Source organism: Protopterus annectens, chromosome 8.part1, assembly GCF_019279795.1.
Source record: "Protopterus annectens isolate FY-2018-M chromosome 8.part1, PAN1.0, whole genome shotgun sequence".
NCBI classification, from domain to species: domain Eukaryota; kingdom Metazoa; phylum Chordata; order Ceratodontiformes; family Protopteridae; genus Protopterus; species Protopterus annectens.
This window is the reverse complement of record NC_056742.1, coordinates 75,274,168-75,299,073: the sequence shown is the minus strand read 5'-3', so window position 1 is coordinate 75,299,073 and position 24,906 is coordinate 75,274,168. Positions and strand designations below refer to the sequence as shown.

At 46.4% G+C, this 24,906-nt stretch overlaps 1 protein-coding gene across 2 annotated transcripts in view; it reads left to right on the top strand.

The window, feature by feature from the left end:
* GARRE1 (granule associated Rac and RHOG effector 1) overlaps window positions 1-24,906 on the top strand; it is a 1,402,647-nt gene that overhangs the window by 53,111 nt on the left and 1,324,630 nt on the right. For both annotated transcript variants that reach the window (XM_044081683.1, XM_044081682.1), the window contains exon 2: window positions 10,909-11,115. In XM_044081683.1, the coding sequence (XP_043937618.1) occupies window positions 10,909-11,115 (207 nt within the window). The remainder of the gene's footprint in view (window positions 1-10,908; window positions 11,116-24,906) is intronic.

The window sequence follows — 24,906 nt, the reverse complement described above, 5'->3', positions numbered from 1 at the left end:
GAAGATGGCCCAATTTGACAGTAGCTCTCATGGCTTGAACAAGTAGATGCCTGGTGGGGGCGGTGAGGAGCCAGTCGTCTAGATAAGGAAACACCTGGAATCCTAGACGTCTCAGGTGAGCTGTCACCACTGCCAGACACTTGGTGAACACCCTGGGGGCTGTGGTGAGACCAAAGGGCAGGGCCCGGAATTGAAAATGACTGGCTCCCAGCCGGAAGCGTAAATGATTTCTGGAAGCCTTGTTTATCTTGATGTGATAATAGGCATCCTTGAGATCGAGGGAGCACATCCATACTCCTTTCTCAAGCAATGGGAAAATGGATTGCAAAGTGACCATTCGGAACTTGGACTTCTTTACAAAGTGGTTTAGACGGCTGAGATCCAGAATGAGTCTCAAGTCCCCTGTTCTTTTTGGCACCAAAAATAACCTTGAGTAAGTTCCTAATCCAATCTGGTCTGTGGGGACTGGTTGGATGACTCCTTTTTCTAGCAGCTTTGAGACCTCTATTGCTGCCTGATCCCATTGACTGTGTGAAACGTCTGGGATTTTTCTTGATGGCGGGGGAGACTAATAAAGGGAATGGTGTAACCTCCGGTGATGATACGGAAGCACCCATCGATCCCGAGTGATGAACTCCCAGGCGTGAAGATGCTCCTAAAAACGACCCCCGACTGGCACCGGAAACGCACAGTCGGGTAATCCCTCAGGGACGTTGGTAGGAGGAACCACGAAAGGACTCGCGGTCTCCTGTATTGCGGGGGCCTCCACCGCCTCTAGGGCGACGCCTTCCATTAAAATTCCCCCCTCCTCTGCCCCTGGAGGGGGGGGTCACTTTGATGGGCAGGGTAAGACTTTTGAGACTTTATGAACCACATTTCCCCTCCCCTCTGAGCCTTGGGATAAGGTCTAGAGGGAAGCGAAAAATGAGCCCCAACTGCAGACAAAGTCTTGCCCTCCTGCTCACATCTAGTGAGGGTGTCTTTCACTTTGGGTCCAAAAAGGGAGGACCCGTCGAATGGGGCATCTGTGAAAGAAGACTTGAAAGCCTCCTCAAAATGACACAAGCGCATCCAAGCTTGCTTCCTGAGGGCTACGCCCGAACTCGCTGCTCTACCCGCCCTCTCAGCTGCATAAGATATGAGCCTCATGGACGAGTTGACGATGGAAGAAAGGGTAGACAGCTGGGTGTTAACAGACTGGGCCAACGCCTCAGGCAAGTTACCCGACAGGGTATCTCCCAACTCCTTTATGAGATTCCTTTGGAGCCGCGTAAAGTGACACAAGTAATTCAGCGACCGCAAGGTAAAGGTCGCTGAAGACAGAGTATGCTTCCCATACCTATCCATACTCCTAGACTCTTTATTAGGAGGATGGATGGAAGTAGAAGCCACTGCCACGTCCTGCTGAGTGGCAGACGCCACCACCATAGCATCCACAGGTACTCCCTTGGTCAAAAATTATTTTCCAGGAGGCACAGATAAGAACTTATTGGGGCGGCTAGGAACTGGCTCCACAGAGTCAGGGTGTTCCCACACCCTTCGACAAATAAGATCCAATAATTCATCGAAGGGTGGAGACACCCAGGAGGCAGAAGGCTGGGCTCCGAAGGCCTTGAGGAAGACCGACTCCTCAGAAGGGTTTTTGGATGGCCAGTCGCCCCGCTGTCTCAAGATCTCCAGGATATCAGAGAACGAGACATCATCAGAGGACGACTTCGGGGACCCTTCTGCATCATCGAGGTCGGTGTCCGAGGTGACAGACTCCTCTGGGGAGTCTACGTGCTTCCTCTTACAGAACTTCTTCCTGGGAGGCTCTTCAGGCACAGACTCTGAAAGGCCCTCAGAAAGTAGGGGACCACACATGGAGGTATCCTCAGGCCTAGGAGCCCCACTGTCTAGAGATAGGGGGGCACCAGAAGCTCTAGTCGCAGCGTCTGGGAAAGGAGTTGCCGATTCAGGTGAAGTCACTATGGACTTATCCAGCACGCTCCTCATAGCCTCGAAGGCAGGTCCACCAGAATCAGACGAAAAACCTGCCTCCGAGACCATGACCGGAATCGTGGTACCCCTAGCCGAAGCACCAAGGGGGAGACTCGGAGCCACAGCCTGAAGCCCCGATGTATCCCCTTCGGGTTCGACTGAGGACACCCGAGTACCAAAACCTGTAGAAGGAATGGAAAAGGTTGAAGCCGAGGTCGGATCCGAAAGACTAGCACAAGGTTTCATAGCCGACCCAGAGACTTCACTCGATTCGGCAGACTCCCGGCTCCGACGATACCGAGGTTGTCGGAGGAGCAAGAAACGGAAGCGATATAGCAGCTGGCTCTGGAGCCGACTGGGCTGGAGCCGAAAATAATTTAGTTAACACTGGCGACTGGAGGAGCCTCTGGACCACCCTATCGACATCCGAATCCGAGAGCCTGGAGGACTTGGAGGAGACAGAAGGCGGTCGAGAAACCTTCTCGGTCGGAACAGAGACAAGACTGGGGGAACGGCTCCGAATCAGCTCCAAAGGGATCGAAGCCGAAGCAGGCTCGAGAACCACCACAACCTCCTTCGGCGCAGACTACCATGAAGTCGAAGAAGCCATCCCTGCAACAGACAAGACTTCCTGCGGCTCCGAGACCAGTGGTGCCGAGGAAGAAGATATAGTTTTTGACCTTTTCTCTGGAGGCTCCGATGAACTAGTCAGAGCCAGAGACTTCATTTTAGTCTTGGACCTGGATTTCTCAGAGGGAGGAGAAGACGCCAAAGTTTCCTCAAAGGAGGGTTTAATCAAACCCTTAAGGATAAGTTTATTTTTTTCTCTCCTGTAAAACCCTGGCAGAGAAGGCATGACACACACTGCAGGATTCCTGCAAGTGTATGGCACCAAGACAATATACACAGATGGCATGGCCATCAATCAGCGACTTCTTATACGCACATTTGGCACATTTTTTAAAGCCAGATGGCTTATGTTCTTTTGGTTCCTTGCCCAACATAAGGAACACACAACCCACAAGTAGAGCAACAAAAATTCGATTTCAACTATAAATCAACACAAAGCACACTCAGCAACACAAGGTAGGGAGGGAGGAAAGGGCTCTAACTTAAACGCCCGAACACTAACGACACAAGATAGGGCAAAGGCCCTCTAACTTAAATGGGCCTAGCCCGCCAAACAGAAGGATTAACTAACAACAAACGCAGTCTGTCACAAAAAATGGATACAACAGACAACGTAGCTATTAGAATAGCTTTTTTGGTATAACTCGAGCAACAGCTATAAGTTCAAAAAAAAGAGAGGGTACTTAGCCACAGCCAAAGACCACGTCGTTACTCTAGGAACGGCAAATGAGATCTGGGGGTTTGGGCGTGATGCATCCTGGGATACAAGGTTAGCCCAGCCAATGAGAGACTACGTGCTAGTTATAGTGGCCGAGTCGGAGCTGACTCTCTGCTCCGAGCCCGTCAGTAATGAATGTAGGTGAGATAGGATCACATTACATCGAAGGATTTCCAGAAAAGTGACCAGTCTGTTTCTTTTGCCTGTCACAAGTTGGAAAGTCTGTTTCTAAAGTCACCCTAGCTAAATGAATTTCAGATTGGATTTCTTATGTTTACCATTTGAAAGGATTACCTTTGACAAGATGCCCAAAATTTCACTCTACTAGGTCTATGGCCACATCTGCCACTTTGTGGGCCAGAGCTTCCATTGAGGATATTTGTGCTGCAGCCACTTGGTCCATTGCTCATATGTTTATCGCTCATTACAAGTTGGACATCATCACGAGAAGCAGGGCTGCTTTTGGTTTTGTGGTACTCCAGAATATCCTTCCATGAGGCCCATGTTGTAACTGGGGAGTCTGTCCCATTTATTGAGGAATGAAAATTACTACATCAGATGTAAATGTTATGTACTAACCATAACTATACAATTGTGTTGTCTATTTTCATTCTTCTTAAACTTGCCACCCTCCAACACCCTCCACTTTCCTTTGGGGGGACCTGATTAAGTTTGTGTTTTGTAGCCACTATTCCTGTTTTTTTGCTGCTATTTTTTTTTTTTGTTTTGTAACCTTTTTTTCTTCAGTAGTTTATAGTGCCAGCAAATTTGATCTGAGGTAAAACAGTAGTAAGAGGCATTATGGGTAAGAGAGGCGATCGAGAGTCCGATTCAGAGTCTGGAAGAAAAATAGAGTCAAATCCAAGATTGGATCTGATACCCATTTATTGAGGAAGAATGAAAATGGACAACACAATATCTCATATATATATATATATATATATATATATATATATATATATATATATATATATATATATAGATATATATATAGATATAGATATATAGATATATAGATATATATAGATATATAGATATATAGATATATAGATAGATATAGATATATAGATAGATATAGATATGTAGATAGATATAGATAGATATAGATAGAGATATAGATATATATATTTATATAAGTTTAATTAGAGAGAGTATATAAATATTATTTTCCTTGGTCTGGCTCAGGATTTAATTTGGGGTGTTGATCCTTCTTGTAAAGTAGTTTCTGATAAATGAAAGGGGGATTACCTCCTTTCTTGAAGAGATTCAAGGTGCTTGAATCTACACAGGAGGGTGAGGGGGAGATGTTTTTTTTTTTTTCTGCAAGTTTTCTGAATCAGACCCTGAGGATAGCTTAGATGTTCTTCGTGTTTCACTGTTGCAGTCATCACATTTGGGTTATCCCTGCGAGGGTAGCCTTTGGCGACCCGAATACCAGAGGCTTAGTGTTTCTGCGTCAGTTGCTTTCACTTCAGGACTGACGTCAGGTCATCAGTAGTATAAAGTAAGGCAGCAGACGCCATTTCATCAGTCTTTCTTGCTGCGGAGCCTGAAGCAGAAGCAGTTCGCATGTGTGCCGGTCGGACACTACCTGAGTTTTGTCTTCCGAAATGAAGCTGAAATCTTCTAAAGCTTAGGTACCCCGTTGGGGAACTTTTTTCTTAAACCAACTGATGTCCAAAAAAGTTAATAGTCTTGCCTGTGGAAAGCAAATACCACACTGAGACTTTATTCTTACTGCGTCACTTGCTTAGGCCCAGACCACGACATCCCTCTCTGTCACTTTTGGGCTTTGTTCAAAGCCAGAGCTATACGTCGTTGGGCCCTTATTGTAGCTAGTTTTTTTCGCTTACAGTCCACAAATTCCGATATGGCTTTGGTAAGCCATCTGACAGCAGATCTTCCAAAAATATGTAAGAATAAAGGCAGAGATAGACCGCACAGGTCCAAACCTACCGATGACACTTCCGTTAAGCTAGTAGTCAGTTCGCCGATCCTCAGTGAGGCGCTTTCGCAGCTCCTGATGCCCGCTTCTTTGGATTCGCAGGCCACTACTGAGACCCTTTCAGAGTTCGGTATGCTGCAGAACTATTGTTTGACTAATGATCCTGCGGTTGTCTCTCCCTTGGATGGGTCCGGAGCCGCTGAGCAGGCACCGGCTTCCAGGGAAGTACTTCGCACTACTGATTCTTGACACAAACAAACGACTTGTTTTGTTTCTACCGTTTCTAAAATTAGAGTTTCTAACGTCCAGGGTACGACCCACACTCAAGAAACAGATGACCCCAATCTCAGGCACCTGCTTCCTTGCCTCGGTCTCAAATGCTTAAAATGGCGGAAGACTTTATCCTGCCCATCAGGGGAAGCCAAGCTACCCCTTCCAAAAGAAAGAGATCTGTTCCCAGTAGTTTTGTCTTAACAGGAGTCTAATGACTGCATCTGAATATGAAGACATGCAACCCCTCTCTGCTTATGAGGATTCTGATGCAGAGGATTCCATTCCTTCAGCCTCTTCACCCGAGGACTTTTCCTTTGGGGAAACCCTTCATACCTTAAGGGAGCATTTCCAGTGGGAATGTCAGGACTTGCCCTCGGTCTAAAAAGAGACTCTGGGAATTCTTAGATCTTCCACAGCACAGACACCTGGCCATTCCCCCCAATCCTGGATGTTGTGGATGATGGAATCCAGTTTGACTCCTGACACCCTCCCTCCTGCACCCAGAAAACCTGACTCTCACAAATTTCTTTTCAAAACTCCTACTGCTGACCCTGAGGTTATTTCTCAAGGGCCTAAAGGAATTAAAGCAATCTCTGCTAAGAATCCCACCCCCTCAGATGGGGATTCCCGTGCACTAGACAGACGGGATAAAAAAAAGTATTACACCTCTGCTACTCTTGCTATCAGAGCACTAAATTGCCAGTTCCATATGCTAAAATTTCAGCAACATACCATGGAACTCCTCAAACAGAAAGTGTCTTTCTTTCCTGCTTGTGCAAAATTCTAAAGAGTTACAGGAGTTGATGCATTCTGCAAGTCAAGTGACTAAGCACACCTTACACTGTGGTTTTGACGCCCTAGAAGCTTCTTGCTGGGTAGACGTCACCGATTATGTCCTTTGAAGGCAGCGCCATGCAACAGCCCTTGTCGGACCATGTTAAATCTAAATTATTGGATGCACCCTTGCACAAAGACAGCTTATTTGGCATTAAGGCATAAGAGATCTTAGATGGAAGAAAAAGCTAAATCTATGAAGACAGTTAAGGATTTCCTACAGCTCCAGTAACCCAGGTTCAGCAGGCATTGCCCCTCCAAGCACTGTTCCTTTCCTGCTCCCTCCAGGTCAGTTCATCCCAGACTCGGGGGAAGCAGAGCCCCCAGACAACAGTCACAGGGAATGCAGAGATCAAAACAGTGGAATTCATCCACTTCAAAACCAGGGAGTTCTAAGCTTACCCCCCTTCATGGTAAGAACTCACAATGACTCTCCACCCCCTCCATCTGCCCACCTTCATTTACCCCTAGGAGGAAAACTCTCCTTTCACACAAGCACCTGGGCCACCATTTCCAACGACTGCTGGGTCCTCAACATAGTGTCCCAGGGATACAGATTTTCTTTCCACACTCTTCCAACCCCAAAAGGGTTCCCAGAGCTACCTCCAAACCAGTGGGCAGAGGCACAAAAGCAGGTCCTTTCCCTGCTCTCTATGAGGGCAATAGAGCACATTCCTGCAGAACAGAAAGGCCAAGGTTTCTACTCCAGACTTTTTCTGGTACCCAGAAAAGAGGGCACCTGGCACTCTATTCTCGATATATCCATTTTAAGCACCTTCCTGGTGATACCAAAATTCAAAATGCTCACCCTCCAGCAACTGCTACCCATGCTTTCCAAGGATGCTTGGCTAGCCACCCTAGACCTAAAAGAGGCCTAACTCCACATTCCTATCAGGGAATCATGCAGGAAATATCTACATTTCAGGGCGGGATCTATGCACTTTTAGTTCTCTGCACTTCCCTTTGGCTTATCTGCTGCTCCCAGAGTTTTCACAAAATGTCTGGCTCCCCCCATTGCTTTTTGCAGACAAAGAAATATTCAAATTTACCCATACTTGGACAACTGCCTAATTCAGGCACACAGGAAAAGCTGCTCGAGCAACTGGCGTTTGTATAGTCCCTACTGACCTCCCTAGGGCACACCGTCAACGAAAAGAAATCCAAACTAGTACCCACACAAAGGATTATATTCCTGGGAGCAAGTCTGGACATGGCATCCCAGATGGCATTCCTTACACCAGAAAAACAAACCTACCTGACAACCTACTTCTCTCAACTAGTCACCAGACCCCAGTTATCTGCAAGGAAAATCCTCCAAGCTCTGGGGTTCATGGCTTCTTGCATTCTACTCCTTCCATATACCAGACTGCATATGAGGAAACTACAGTAGTACCTAAAAAGCCTTTGGTGTCAGCACTCTCAAGACATGGAAACTCTCAAACCAATGATACCTTGTCTAAGGAAAGATTTTCTTTGGTGGGTAGCAGCATGTAACCACGACAAGGGATTTCCCTTCTCACAACCTCACGACGCCCAGACCCTCACGATAAACGCATCAGACTATGCCTGGGGTGCACACTTGGATGACAGGTGCATTCAGGGCCATTGGAGCCCAAATCAAATACATCTGCACATCAACCAAAAAGAGATGCTAGCTGTTTAGCATGTCCTGACAGTTTCCCCGGGGCCTCTACTGATCAAAACGGACAAAACTACATTGATGTGGTATAGCAACAAGCAGGGAGGGACTCGCTCTTATCCTCTCTGCAGACTCGCCATGACCCTTTAGCGCACAGCCTCAGCCATGCAGCTGCACCTGCTAGCACAATTCCTGCCAGGCTCCCTAAACTCTCTGGCAGACAACTTAAGCAGAAACCTGCTAGACACACACGAGTGGCAGCTAGACCACAGAAACTTCACTCTTGTAACCCAGAAATGCGGCACCCAGAAGGTGGACCTCTTTGCCTCCCACTCCAATCATCGGCTCAGCAAATTCTGTACTAGGGAACCTCACAGCAAGGCCTGGAAAGTTGATGCTCTATCTTTCCAGTGGGCGAATTTCTTGGTCTACGCATTTCCCCCTCTACCACTCATTTCAAGTGTACTGCTAAAAATAAGGGAGGAAAAACCGAGGGCAATCCTGGTTGCCCCAGACTGGCCACACCGGCACTGGTACCCACTGCTCCGCAGCCTGTCACCCCTGCCACCATGGCACCTACCTCAGATCCCAACACTCCTGAACCAGAGGAATGGAGAATTCATGCATCCCCAATTGCAGACCCTCACCCTGGCAGTTTGGCTTATTCCCTGATCTCTCCTCAAGCTGCCAGCCTAAGCAAACAAGTCCTAGATGTTATACTTGAGGCCAGATGCCCCAGCACTAGAAAATCCTAGGCTGACAAGTGGAAAAAGGTTTTGCACCTGGATCCTGGCTAAGGGAGCCGGAACAGCACAGGCCTCCCTACCTCTCATCCTGGATTACCTAGCAGACCTACTACACAGTAGTCTATCCTTCTCTTATATTAAAATTCATGCCTCTGTCATCTCTGCTTATTACAGCACAGAGCTTCCTCTCTTCTCACACCCTCTCATCAAACAGTTCCTACGAGGGGCTATTAACTTAAGGCCACCCAGAAGAGTTCCTACCCCAGCTTGTGACTTTAACTTTGTGTTGGAAAAGCTCACCCTTCCCCTCTTTGAAACTTGCAGCTTCAGCAGAGTTAAAATTCTTCTCTTGGAAGACAGACTTGCTTATGGCCATCACTTAAGCTAGAAGATTATCAGAGCTACAAGCACTCATGGCTGTAGAGCCCTTCATCATTTCCCATGCTGACAGGGTCTCCCTTAGGACTAACCCATCCTTCATGCCAAAAGTGGTGTCCAGTGTGGCTCTCAACCAGTCCATTCATTTGCCCACCTTTTTCCCTAACCCACAAAACAAGGGGGAAAAGATTCTGCACTCTCGATGTGCTCATACAGCTCAGATTCTATCTGGACAGGACTAAATCTTTTGGGAAAAACTGATCAATTGCTTGTCAGCTTAGCAGTAGGGGCAGAGAGGGCAAGGCCATATCCAAACAAGCAATCTCCAAATGGATAGCACACTGCATCCATTTCTGCTGCAAACAGCATGGGAAACTGCCCAAAAGGGGGTCAGGACACATTCCACCAGGGAAACCTCCACCTCTGCAGCATTGCTCAGAGGGGACTCCACCAGGTAATCCTGGAGGCTGCAACATTGACATCTGTTCATACCTTCACCAAGCATTCCCATCTGCCTATCTTCTCCAAATCCAGGGCAGGCTTTGCCACAGCAGTCTTGCAGGGCATCTTAGCCAGCCCTCAGTCTTCTTGACTGCCTCCACCATTTTCTTCAACTTTGGGAATCAACCCAAATGTGATGACTGCAACAGTGAAACACGAAGAACATAGTACAGTTGTGCACACTTACCATAAATGTAGATGTTCGAGTGTTTTCACTGTTGCACCCCTCGTTTCCCTCCCTCCATCCCCCTTGTCTCTTTCTCTTTCTCTCTCTCTCTCTCTTCCTCTCTCCTTACAGGGAATTTTTTGTATTTACTTTTTGCTGGTGGTGTTATTCCACCATAACCTAGTTCCCTATTTGGGGGCTCCTGACAGGGCAAGAAAAACTGATGTAATGGCGTCTACTCCCTGATTTTAGACCACTGACGACCTGACGTCAGTCCTGGAGCAACAGCAACTGAGACAGAAATACTAAACCTCTGTTATTCGGGCCGACTGAGGGCTACCCCTGGAAGGATAACCCAAATGTGATGACTGCAACAAGTGAATACACTCGAATGTCTACATTTATAGTAAGTGTACACAACTGTGCTTTCTTCCTTTGAGGACACAGTTATTAGGGGTATGTTCCAATAAGTATCTTCCGGACAAGCCGGGGACTCAGTTCAGTTGTCAGTCAACAAGGATTGCATACTTCAGTTCTGGATGAGGTGGACAGTCCTCGACAACATAATTACCACCCCCATCCTCCTGCATCAGAGAAAATTTGATGTATAGGAATTTTGCATAATGTACTTGTTTCTGATCTGCTTGGTGTAGTCTTACACAGATTCAAAGAGGAGGCTTCTTGTTCGAGCATTATGAATAAAAGTGAGATGCTAGTAGTCTAGAGATGTTGAGCAGATTAAAGACTAGCCACTTTAGTTCTGATTTAATAAGAGAGCTGAACTTGGTCATCTCCCTTTAGTATTATGGTATTTATGTAATATGTGAATTTCAGACTTCTTGGTCATATCTCTTGTAGCATTGCAGTATGTATGTAATTTGTCTATTAGAGACTTAAAAGCCTGAAAAATAATAGTTAACTTGGAGGAAAGAGGAGCACAAAAACCTGAGAATGAAAATAAAATGGTGTGCCTTGTGGAGAGGGCTCAGTGTAAGGGCAGTTACTTATATGGAGTGATTTCATAGTACTGGTTTAGAAGTAGAATAAAAGCTTATAAGTTGGTAAAAATAATATGACTAATTGTATTTTAATTTGTAGGTGCTCGGCCGATGCTTTTTAACTGTGATGCAGGTTCACTTCCAGTTCTTGTCACAGGCTTTACAGAAAGTGCAGCCTGTGGCACAGTCTTGTTTTGCTGAGACACTGGCACAAGAAAGGAGGCACACAGCTGGATCTGAAATCCCAAACTCAAACCCTGCAACAGAAAGTGATGAAGCTGTAAGGTCATGGAAAGGTGCTGCAGAGGTGAGGAATTTTGTCCCACATAACAAGTTGTTGACAAAAGCAGTAATAATGTACTACTAGCTCTTGAAATTGTTGTGTGAACTTCAACATTTGAGTCAATAGCATGAGTTGCTGAAAAATACTAGTGTCATGGTGTGTTGAATTTCCAGTTCTAAAGCTGAGAAGACAAATACTCTGTGTATGCTTGCACATTTGAAATTTCATCTAGTTTGTCAAGCCCTGTGGTGTAGAGGGATAAAGCTCTTTGATCCAAGTGACCTGAGTTTGTGTAGTAGCTTGGGTTGTGGAGAGGTCAGATTGGTGATAGTGATAAGTGAGCATCTTGATACCAGTTTAACCATCCTGGGAGGAGGGAGGCAACGAGACTGTCTGTTAGTATTGACACCTAATGGGAGATAGGTGTATAGTACTATTAAGTTAATTCCATCAACAGGCCGATCCGCATATACTGTAGTTGCAGGCCATGCTTTAACAGTAGTACATATATGTGGAGGTTGGTCTTGTGTGCCACATTGTTTGATCTGTAAGGTGATCAATGATTGCAGACCAGTAGAAACACCTGATGGCTGTTTTGGATGTCAGCCTCCTGTGGCTGGCTTTTGCTATTTATGGAAAATATATTAATTAACTCTTACCTCACAAAGGAAATGAACTGGCCAGCTGGTCACAGAAGTGGTGATGGTTATCAGGTAGCAGGTGCATAACAAGACTATATTAAAATAAAACCGTGTTTAGTTTAAGGGATTTTGTGTAAATATGGCAGAGTTTTCACAGTTAAACTTGACTTCTACGTTACAAGAAAAACTCTGCAAGTAAAAATATGATTTTAGCAATGATTTTTTGCCTTAAAACAGGAAAGGTCTATATTAAATAAACGAACGCTTAAAATGTCGAGTATAACATGCTTGACACAATTTAAGTGAAAGTTTAATCGAGAGCTCAAATAATCTAAAATAGGAGTTTAGAATGGTTATATTTGGCCTACATGAAAACATGCTACGTCTGACGTAAGTTCGTAAAATATAGACATTAAATATTAAACCTGTACCCATGTAGTTACGTTAATTGAAATTAAAGTGAAAGGTTACGATGTTAAGTTGTCAATCTCGCCTTCATTCTTGCTTGATGGGTTCGGAGCCGATCCCTCGGCTCCGACTCGGCACTTGCTAAGCTCGAGAGTCACTTTTACCAGCTCGAGGCAGCCCCATATCCCATGATGCAAGGCGGTAAGTACCCAGATCTCGTTTGCCGCTTATGAGGTCCTTTTACCAGCTCCTGGTAAGTGATTTACTAATTCGCTATTTTAGCCCCTTTTAACTTAAAAACCCCTTATTGTTAGTTTTTATTTAGTTTTAAACTGTTTCTGACAGAAATTTGTCTGTCTCTTATTATTTTTTTAGTCAGACTTTACCCATCCCATCCCCCCCCCTGTTAGGGTGTGTGTGTGTGTTTGTAGTTATACCTTTTTGGTATATTTAAATTTAAATTCTTTGACTGGTGTGTGTGTGTGTGCTTGTGTTACACCATGTCAAAAGAAAGGGTCTCAGGCTTTAAGAAGTGTGACTCGTGCTGTCAGAAGATGTCTCTGACAGACGGTCACACTTCTTGCCTTTATTGCCTGGGGCCTCTTCACCTGCAGGACTCCTGTGCTATATGTCATTCTTTCAGCCAGAGAGTCCTGCAGGAAAGAAGAAACAAATTAATACTCAGGGGCCTTCTTGCCGGAGGGCTCTCCGGCTAAGTCGGCTCCACCTAAGACTGCCAAGTCTTCCAAGGCCCAGGCTTCTGTGTCAAAGCCTGCGGCCTCGGCTCCGACTCGTTCTGAGTCGAGATCGGCTCCGGCTGGAGCCGATTCTGGCTTAAAGCCTTCGGCACCGATGGCTATCGGTGCCGATTCTGCATCGACCACTTCGGTGTCGGCTCCGATCGGCTCCGACCACCATGTGGCACAGGCATCGGTGTTGGCTCTGATCGGCTCCGACACCGTTACTTTTGTGGCTGTATCGGCTCCGGCTGGAGCCGATGCATCGAGGCTACCTGTCGGCTCCGATAAGTTGTCGGCTCCGACAGGTTCTATAGTTTCATCGGTTCCGATGGCTCCTTCGAGGAAGAGGTCGAGGTCTCCTTCCTTGGAGCCGATACTTTCGGCTCCGGCTTCACACCTCCTCTCGGAACGGAGCCATCGGAGCCGATCTTCAAGGTCATCCAGGCTTTCGGACCATGACTTAGAGTGGTCAGTAGATTACTTAAGTCACAGGCACTGGCCCAAATGTTACATAGTCCGTCTCAACAGACGACTATTGGTCCACACCCCGTTGCAGTTCCTCCTTCAACTCTACCCCAGAGCTTGGAGTTGGAGTCTTCGGGAATGGTTACTGCTATGGCTGAGGGACGGATACCCCCTTCTGTTCCTTCAGCCTCTACTCTTATCTCCTCTTCGAGACCTTCCTTAGAGGGATTCGGTGGCCGGGCTTCCATGGTCTCCTCCGAGAGGGTGAGTGGCATCGGACCCTTGTCCGAACCCGCTCTTCCCCTTGGAGCCTCGGCCTTGGTGAGCTCGGCTCCGACATCTGCCTCGGAAGGATACCTTTCGGTGGTCCCTGGGTTCCTAGCTCTTCGAACGGGTTCTCTCGGACCTGCCTGGGAGGGGAGCATTCGAGGTGATGAAGAGTGTGCTGGCCACTGGTATCAGCCAGCAGTCTGTTCCCTTAGCTCCTCCCTCTATAGTGCCTGTTGACATCTCTGCCACTTCTCTTGCTACAGGACCCAGAGATCCTCCGCCTCAGGGTTCCCCATTGGGAATTTCCCCCTCTTCCGAGGATTCTCCTGATGTTTCGGGAGATCCTCCTAGGAAGAGGACTTGTAAGAGGAAACACGTAGACTCCCGAGTCTATCACTTCAGATACTGACTTTGATGAGTCAGAGGGATCCCCAAGATCCCCTCTGAGGATGTCTCCTTCTCAGACATCCTAGAACTCCTTAGACAGAGGGAAACTGTCCCACCAATAATCCCTCTGAGGATGAGTCAGTATACCTAGAGGCGTTTGGATCTCGGCCCTCCACCTCCTGGGTGTCTCCGCCTTCGACCCCTTATGCAGGTTATTGCCCGAAGGCGTGGGCTGCTCCTGACTCTGTAGAGCCAGTCCCTAGGAGGCCTTCAAAATTTATCACTGCCCGTGTGACAAGCAATTCCTCACTAAGGGTGTCCCCGCTGATGCCATGGTGGTGGCTGCTGCCACCAAGAAGGAACTTGCAGATCCTTCCATACCGTCCATCCTCCTAATAAGGACTCTAGGACCATGGATAGGTGGTGGCGGATGTTTTCCTCAGCGACCTTTGCTATGCTTAAGCTGAATTACCTATGTCACTTCACCAGACTCCAGAGATATCCTTAAGGAGCTGGGTGAAGTAGTACAGGATCCTACAGCTGCAGGGGCTCAAGAAAAATTGCTTCGCAGCTAGGAACCCTTAATTCCATTGCTAACTCCTCCATGCGGCTAATATCATATGCTGCTGATGGAGCGAGTAGGGCCGCAGGTACAGGTGTGGCTCTTAGGCGCCAAGCCTGGATGCGGCTATGTGACTTGCAGATCACTTTAAGGCGTCCTTCACAAATTCTCCCTTTGATGGGTCAGCTTTGTTTGGCCCTCAGGTGAAGGAAACTTTGACCAGGTGTGAGCAGGACGGCAAGACTCTTTCTGCTGTAGGAGTCCGTTTTCCACCCCTTCTAGACCTTACCCCAAAGGACAGAAAGGTGGCAAAATGTGGTTCCAAATCCCAAGGAGTCACGCCGATTCACGTGGTCAGTTTACCCCTAGAGGCAGAGGGGTAACAACAACAGACGCTCTAGAGGCAGAGGGGTCCAAAAACCAGGAAACAGAGAGCCTCTCTCTGACAAGCCCTTTCAGCATCCCTGAGATGTTGCCCGGCTGTCCCTCCTTGGAGGCAGTCGGGAAGATTATCACTGTACCCAGAAGCCTGGCATTCCCTCACTCAAGACAGATGGGTACAGTCGATCATATCCAAGGGTTACATAATTCCTTTCGAGGAAAGTCCTTTCCCTCAAATTCCCTTCCAGATGTACCACCGGTCTAAGGGAAATTGCAGAGTTAGAAGTCTCAAAACTACTGCAAAAAAGAGCCATTCAGCCAGTTACAACAGACCATTCAGAGCCTGGAATCTACTCGAGGTTCTTTTTGGTCCCCAAAAGACAGGAGACTGGAGACCAATATTGGATCTCAGCAGACTCAACAAGTCTGTGAGGAAAACAAGATTCCGAATGGTCACTCTTCAGTCAATTCTGCCCTTCTTACAGAAGGACAACTGGATGTGCTCAATAGATCTTCAGGATGCGTACTATCAAATCAAAATTCACAGACGCTCCAGGAGATTTCTCCGCTTTCGGCTGGGGTCCAGTCATTTCCAGTTCAGAGCCCTGCCCTTTGGTCTCACTACAGCCCCCAGAGTGTTCACCAAATGCATGGCAGTGGTCACGGCTCACCTGAGACGCCAAGGATTCCAGGTGTTTCCGTATCTCGACGACTGGCTCCTGTCAGCCACCACCAGGCATCAGCTTATTCAAGCCAGGGATTACACAATAAGTCTTTGTTCTCATTTGGGCATCTCGATCAACTTGAAAAGTCATCCTTATCGCCCTGCCAGTCTATTACTTTCATAGGCGCAAACTTAAACACTGTTCGGATGTCAGCTACCCTTACAGATCAAAGAGTTTCAGACATTCAGAGTCATGTCAGGATCATTCTGGCCAACAAGAAAGTACAGGCCAGAATGGTTCTAAAGGTATTAGGCCTCATGGCTGCGGCCATTACTCTTCTTCCCTGGCTCGATTCTACATGCCTTCTTCAGTGGATGCTGTTCACACAGTGGTCGTACCAACAACTTCCAATGCGTCACCAGATTCTGGTGACACAGACTTGCAAAGATCATCTTGCTTGGTGGATCACATCTCCTCAGGTTCACCAAGGCAGGTACTTTGTACCCCCATCCCCGATAGCCACTGTCACCACGGATGCCTCCCTGATCGGGTGGGGGGGTCATTATCAGGGCAGGATGGTTCATGGGACGTGGCAGCCGTTCGAGTACCTTCTGCACATAAATGTCCTGGAGATGAGAGCAGTGCTTTTAACGTTCCAAGCCATCAACGGCTTTCTTCCCGTAGGGACAATTGCAGTCCACACAGACAACATGTCTGTAGTTTGGTATATCAACAAACAGGGCGGAACCAAGTCCTACCCCTTGTGTCGAGAAGCGCTCAGACTATGGCAATGGGCGATCTCCTCTCATCGGTTTCTGGTAGCAACGCATATCCCTGGGAAAACCAACATTGTAGCGGACAGATTGAGCAGAGCTATTCTCATGCCTCACGAGTGGTCTCTCAAGCAATCTATAACGGAAGAGATAATTCTGGAATGGGGTCGTCCATGTTGCGATCTTTTTGCTACTCCCCAAAACAGCAAATGCCCAGACTTCTTCTGTCTCTTCCCTCTACCAGGCCATCCCCCAGAGACGCTCTGACCCAGGATTGGCCCCAGGGACTTCTTTATGCCTTCCCTCCATTTCCTCTGATCCCTCAAGTTATCCAGAAAGCTACCGTTTTGACAGCCAAATTGATTCTCATTGCCCCTTACTGGCCTCGACAAGTTTGGTTCCCGTTCCTACATCATCACCTTTTGGTGCAGCCGTGGCATCTGGACCCAGTGCCAGATCTTCTGATTCACCAATCCGGTCAGCTGCACAGGTCTATCCCTTCTCTCAACCTCACAGCATGGTTGCTCCACTTCCTTCCTTAGCCAGGCTTCCTTTGATCTCTAACCCAGTTAGAGACATCATAGTAACCGTTAAAATCCTCTACCAGGAGGATTTATACAAGCAAATGGAAACGTTTCTCTTATTGGGCTAAGGCCAAGAATATTGATCCTTTCACTGCCCCTGTTCAGGCAGTCCTGGACTTCTTAGCAGAGATTTTCATGCAGGCTCCTCTTCTTCCACAGTCAGAGTTCAATTGGCTGCTATCTCCAACTTTCATGTCGGGGTCGCAGATCACAATATTATGTCCCATAGGCTCTGCAGGGCCTTCTTGAAAGGAATTTTCCTACTAAAGCCTCCAATCAGGAATCCTCCTCCTCAGTGGGATCTAAATTTAGTGCTGACATCCTTGATTCTTCCCCCCTTCGAGCCAGCTGTTTCTTGTTCCCTGAAATTTCTTTCTTGGAAAACTTTATTCCTAGTGGCTATTACATCGGCCAGGAGGGTGTCTGAACTTCATGCTCTATCGGTTCGACCCCCCTATTTGGTTTTTCACAAAGACAGAGTATCTTTGAGAACTAATCCGACCTTTTTGCCTAAGGTTGCTTCAAAGACCAATTTGAATCAATCCATTGATCTCCCTGTATTTTTCCCAAACTATTCAGACAGAGCTGAACAAAAACTACATTATCTTGATGTCCACCGTCAACTTAGATATTATTTGGACAGAACAAAAAAATTTAGAAAATTTGATCAACTTTTGTTTCCTATGCGGATAATAAAAAGGCCTTCCTGTTTCTAAAGTGACCTTGTCCAGATGGCTTTCTTGGTCATCTCTGAAATTTATCTGCTCAGGGGAAAACAGCTGTGCTCAAAACCTAAAGCACATTCAACTAGGAGCTTAGCTACTTCTACAGCCTTTCAAGCTAGACTTCCTTTAGACACTGTTTGTGCAGCGGCCACTTGGGCCACTCCTCACACTTTTGTTTCCCATTACAAATTAGACTTGGCCTCCAGGGACAGAGCCAGTTTTGGCTCTACAGTCCTCAAGAGTCTGTTCCATTGAGCCACCCAGGATAGAGGTGCTAGGGACGCGGTCCCATCAAGCAAGAATGAAGGCGAGATTGACAACTTAACATTAAGTTATGTACCTACCATAACGTTCCATGTTAGTTGTCTTCTCTCGCCTTCTTTCTTGCGACCCTCCCTCCTTCCCCCAGGCCTGGACAGACCTTGTTATAAGAAATTATTATGCTGAAGACCATTCAGACCTGGTCCTTCTTCCATCCTGTAAGTTTTCTTTCTTCCTTTGGGAAGTGTTTTATGCTTGGTGCTATTGCCCTTTGTCATCAAACGAGATCTGGGTACTTACCGCCTTGCATCATGGGATATGGGGCTGCCTCGAGCTGGTAAAAGTGACTCTCGAGCTTAGCAAGTGCCGAGTCGGAGCCGAGGGATCGGCTCCGAACCCATCAAGCAAGAAAGAAGGCGAGAGAAGACAACTAACATGGAACGTTATGGTAGGTACATAACTTCTTATTTGTAACTGACATGTTCCACTAAGCGTACAAGTTAAATATATTTAATTGCAATATATTATGTACATACTGCATAGTCAGTATAAAATGAAGTACACCGAATTACTTAACATGGTGCTTTAGAATAGCTTTACATTGTGGCTAACAAACTGTTTCTCACCAGGTGTTGTAGGAGAATTTTACGAGTGTGTTAAGTCTCAGAAAGGGAAAGATGTGCTCAATCTAGATGGGTATTTATATAGCCTAGAAAAGGTATTGAAAGATTGGAATTACTGGTGGTTAAAGGTAAACTAAAGGAATGCTGTACAGGCCGTGCAGTGACTAAGAAAGAAATGTATGGTGAACTGTTATTAAAATGTACAGGGCATTACCATGCCTCTGATGTTTGTGACGTTGAAAAATACATTGCCTGTGATAACTTGAAGGAAACCGCTTGTACATGTAGAGATACCCCTGCTGTAGTTGTAGATTGTTTGTGCATCTACATCTACAAGAGTATATAGCTGCCCTTCCAGCAAGGCGATCAGTGTTACAGCAGGTAAACAGGGTCCATCGTTCTGCAGTTAGACATTATGTTCCTGTGTGCACTAGTTTAGAAACTGTAAACCCAAGTGAATGTACCCTAAAAGGAGGTTACTTTGTCCAGAAAAGAATGATATTGCAAACAAGATACATGTTTTGGTATTTTCCACTGTTGAAAATCTTAGGGATTTAAGTAAATCTCCTATGTGGCTAATGGATGGTGTGTTTTTAACAAAAGGTCAGTTGTGTAGACAACTATATAGCATTCATGGATTTCTTACAGTTGGCGGAAATACGAAGTGTGTCCCATTAGTTTTCTGCTTAATGTCAAAGACATCATCTAAATTCTATAACTTTATGTGGGACTGTCTCACTGATTTGTTGACAAAGGCTAATCTGAATGTATCAGTTAAATTTATTTTATCTGACTTTGAGATGGCAGCCTTTCGCAGTGTAAAACACAATTTCCCAGGTGCATATGCAAAGGGTTGTCTTTTCCATTTTAGTCAGGCTGTCTGGAGAAAGTTACAAAGCTTAGAGCTAGCAAGGGTTGTATGGAAGGTCTGTCAACTTTCAGATAAGTGTGAAAAAGCGGATCGCTTTGCCATTTTTAGATGTTGATGAAGTTGTCAGAGCGTTTATACAGCCAAGTGAATCATTTCCTAGTGAGGGAAAAGATTTGCTTACCTATTTCTTGGATACATATGTTCTGAGTCGTATAAGAAAGCAGAACACTAGATTATCTTGTATTTCCAGATTCCCTCCTATGTTTAGTATTGAGTTCTGAAATGTGTCTGCACTGAATACACTTTGCCTTGTACGCAAAATCAGGTTGAGGGATGGCACAGACGTATCCGCTGTTTACTTGGACGGCTGATTTGTGATCTTCCGTCTGTGCTGTCCATGCTAGTTAGAGAGCAGAACAAGGTAAATGAGACTAGACTGCGTTTACATTCTGCATGTCCTCCGTCCCCTAAAAAAGAAAAACGGTTCCAAAAAGGTGACAGATTACAACAGGTACTGCAACATAAAGATGAGTATAGTACTCAGGATTTTATTCGGGCTGTTGCAGTTCTTTTGAAAGTGTAACGTATATTCTAATGTTCATCATCGAGCACACTTGGGGATGATTTAATGCTTTATTTCTGTATAATGTATATATGGCTTGTTTGTACACTAGGTGATGTTCTTCGTGTTTCACTGTTGCATTCATTACATTCGGGTAATCTGCTGGCAGGTTGCCCTCAGTTGGCCTGAATAACAAAGTCTTGGGTCCTGCGTCGGTTGCTGTCCCTTCTTCCATGACGTCAGGTCGTCAGGGGTATAAAACATGCAGCCAACGCCATTTTCCCCAGTCTTTCTTGCTCCACGGTGCCTGAAGCAGAAGCAGATGTCCTTCAAGAATGCAACTGCAGTCATAACATATGGTTTGTCCTGCCTCAGGCAGCCCTCGGTCGGCCGGATTCCAAAGTCTGGGTCCGACGTCGGCTGATGTCGCATTTCTCTCCGACGTCAGAGCGGCTGGAGTATATAAGCATCAGCCGACGCCATCTTCTCCAGTCTTTCTTGCCGCGCGGTGCCCGAAGCAGAAGCAGCTCGCAAGTGCCGGTCGGTCAGCTCCTGTATTCTTCGATTCCGAAGTCATCAAAAATGCTAAGTACCCCGTTGGGGACCTTTTCTTGCCTCAGCCGATGTCAGAAATTACTGAAAAAGTTAACAATTGTCTTTCTTGTGGTAAACAAATACCTCATAAGGATTTCCACTCTTACTGTCTTCCTTGCCTTGGCCCAGACCACGACGTCTCGGCCTGTGTAGCCTGTGCTCGCTTCAACAAGCGCACTCTCAGGCGCCGGGCGGAGTACGCTGAAGATTTTTTCGGCGAAAAATTCGCTTACACAATGCCGTCAGAACTTCCGACATCGCAAACTCCCAAGAAACGAAAAGACCGGGACCGACATCCTCGGCCCGTGTCTACCACCGACTCCACGCCAAAACCTATCGCGGGTGCTCCGGTTCTCTCTGAGACGGTCTCTCCACCGCTCCGAACCGAGGACACCGCATTACCGACGACTCCGATTCCGGTTATCACTCCGACGCCAGTTATTGATTTTCCTCCGGATACCAAAACCGAGGAAATGCCCGAGACCATTGCTGTAGACAAGGTCACTCCTGCACGTGGAGCTGCCAGGCCTCCTATGGCCATGTCTATTAAGGCCTACACCAGGGCTAAGGCAGCCAGCAAAACAAAACATCTTACTACTAAAACCTTTTCTCAGCCTACTCCAGAGACACAAATTATGTCTATGGCTGCAGATTTAATTTCTATGATTAGAGGTTCACAGGCCCATCCTGAGAGAGGATCCCAGCCTCCTTCTGATAAAAGGCCCCAGGTTGAACCCTCTGACCCTATTCCGTCAGATGAAGACTCTGAGGGCTCTGTCCACTCTGATAGCCAAGAAGAGCTCTTCCAGACCTATGAGGATTCGGATGCAGAGGATTCCATCCCCTCGGCCTCCCCGCCTGAGGATATTTCTTTTGGGGAAGTTCTGCATACCATGAGGGAACATTTCAAGTGGCAAGGCCAGGAATACTCTGATTCCAGAAAACGCCTTCGGACTTTCCTTAAAGCCCCAGCACAGGCCCTTAGCTATTCCTCCTGTACTTGATGTTTTGGATGATTTATATTCTGACTCTAGTGTTACCCTGACTCTCTTCCTCCTGCTCCAGCCAAGCCAGACAGGTATTACAGGGTCCCAGAAACTCATTCCCATTTATTCAGGGCCCATACTGCTGATTTGGAAACTATTTCTCAGGGGCCTAAAGGAGTTTCAGCTTCCACCTCTAAAAATCCATTGCCCTCCAACAGGGAAGCTAGGTCATTAGAGAGATGGGGCAAAAAGGTTTACACATCCACTACCTTATCTATGAGAGCTTTGAATTGCCTTTTTCATATGTTACAATATCAGGATTTCCTGTTAGAAGATTTACAAAAAACATTGGCCACTCCTGATCCTTTAGACCGGAAGGCTTTGCAGGAAGCAGTACATAACATTCAGCAAGTAAGAAATCACTTCCTGCAGTGTGGATATGATGCACTGGAAGCTTCATGTAGGGCAGCTATGACAGGGGCAGTCATTCGTAGACATGCATGGTTAAAAGATCAACCTCTACCAGATCATGTAAAGGCAAAACTTCTGGATGCACCTTTGGAAAAGAAGAAGCTTTTTGGTGCTAATGCTAAGGATGTGTTAAAGACCATAGAGGAAAAAGCAAAATCAGTTCAGACGGTGAAAGATTTCCTCCAGGTTCAACCCCCCCAGATTCAGTAGGAATTGGCCTTCAAAAAACTGGTCCTTTCCTAATCCAGAAAGGTTTCAAAGGGGTAAAAACAGACGTGGCCAAGGAAGAGGCCAATACAGAGGTCCTTACAGGGGACGACAATGGCAGCCAGGAAACCAAAGAAGTGACGCAGGGGTTTCACCTGCCCCACAGCCACAATCTCAATGACTTTCCTCTACTTCCACCTACCAGGGAACAAATAGAAGCTCCCTTGGGCGGGAAATTATCTCTGTTTGCAGAAAATTGGCACAGACTGACAAAGGACAAATGGATTTTGGACATTATAGACCGAGGCTACAGGTTCCATTTTCATACCTTGCCAAGAAAACAAGGCATGCCAAACCTACCACAAAACCAGAGGGCAGAGGCTATCAAGCAAATCTCTCTGCTGACTCGGATGAAAGCAATAGAAAGAGTTCCACAACAAGAACAAGGCCAGGGGTTTTACTCAAGACTGTTCCTTGCTCCAAGAAAAGAATCTCAATGGAGACCAATACTGGATTTGTCCGCATTAAACACCTTTCTCATAGTACCAAAGTTCAAAATGCTGACTCTACAGCAACTCCTTCCCATGCTGGGCAAGGGGTCTTGGCTGATTACTCTGGACCTCAAGGAGGCATACCTGCATTTCCATATCAGACACAGCTGTAGAAGATACCTCCGATTTCTTGCAGGGCCAGAGCATTATCAATTCTCAGCATTGCCATTTGGCTTATCTACTGCGCCCAGAGTATTCACAAAATGCCTGGCTTCAGTAATTGCTCATTGCAGGCTCCAGGGGATACAAATTTACCCGTACCTGGACGACTGCCTCATACAAGCGGACGACAAATTGATGTTGACAAAAAACTTGGACTATGTCATACGATTACTTCAAGATCTGGGATACACAGTCAACTTCCAAAAGTCAAGACTGCAGCCATCCCAGCAAATAATCTTCTTAGGAGCCAAATTAGACACAGCCTCTCAAATGGCTTACCTGACAGAAGACAAGCAAGAGAAGTTAACTCATTACTTCAAAGGATTAGCAAATCTCACCCAGATGACTGCAAGGAGATTCCTACAGGCCCTGGGTTACATGGCATCCTGCATTTTCCTGGTTCCATTAGCAAGACTGCACATGAGAAAGCTACAGTGGTACCTAAAAAGCATTTGGTCTCAGCACAGCAACAACTTGGAGACAACCATACCGCTCATTCCATGCCTACAAAAGGAATTCCTATGGTGGGCCTCGGTGAGCCAGGCAAACACAGGTATGTCATTCAAAAAACCACAGATAACACAGACCATGACCACAGACGCCTCAGACCTTGGATGGGGGGCTCACATGGAAGGCAGGTGTATACAAGGACAATGGTCTCAAAAGGAAACACATCTGCATATCAATCAAAAGGAAATGCTGGCAGTAATGCATGCCATCGAGGCCTTTCAACACCAACTTCAACAAGGCCATTTACTGATACGGACAGACAACACCACTGTGATGTGGTATATAAACAAGCAAGGGGGCACCCACTCTTACCCCCTTTGCAGACTGACAATGCATCTTTGGGAAAAATCACTGAGCCTAAACATCCAGTTACAATCCCAGTTTGTTCCAGGCAAAGACAATGTGCTGGAGGACAGCCTAAGCAGGAATTTCACAGATCCACACGAGTGGAGGTTACATCCGAAGATCTTCACACAACTCACTTCGACATGGAGCAGGCCAGAAGTAGACCTATTTGCCTCTCACCTCAACCATCATCTACAAAAATTCTGCACAAGGACATACCATCCAAAAGCTTGGAAAATAGATGCTCTCTCATTGTACTGGAATTGCCTAACAATCTATGCATTCCCACCTCTGCCACTGATGACCTCAGTACTACTAAAGATCAAAGCAGAGAGACCCAAGGGAATCATAATAGCTACGGACTGGCCAAGACAACACTGGTACCCACTACTACGGAGCATATGTCACACCAGGAGGTGGGCCCTTCCCCAATGGCCTCTACTTTTGACTCAACACAATCTCAAAACAGTGCATCCAAGCCTTCAGACACTGCAACTAACAGCCTGGGAGATCCCATAAATAACCTCAACCTGTCTCTCTCCAAGGAAGTTCAGCGGATACTAACAGAGGCTCGAAGATCATCCACCAGAAAGGTTTACTTAGCAAAATGGAAGAGATTCAGCAATTGGAATACCAGCAAGGGACATGATGCATCATTGTTGAACATCCCACTCATCTTGGAATATTTGGCGGATATGCTAAAGAACGGCCTCTCCTATTCTTCCATAAAGATACATGCATCAGCTATTTCAGCTAGATATAACACTGATCCTCCTGTCTTTTCACACCCTTTGCTAAGGCAATTCCTCAGGGAATCAAGAACATCAAGCCACCAAGAAAGGCCCCAGTGCCAGCCTGGGACCTCAATTTTGTCCTAGAAAAACTGACTCTACCTCCTTTTGAGCCAGCAGCTTCAGTTGACTTGCAATTTCTCTCATGGAAGACAGCTTTCCTGTTGGCAATTACCTCAGCAAGAAGGGTTTCGGAACTACAGGCCCTAATGTCAATACCACCGTTCATAATTTTTCACAGAGACAGGGTTTCATTAAGGACCAACCCTACTTTTATGCC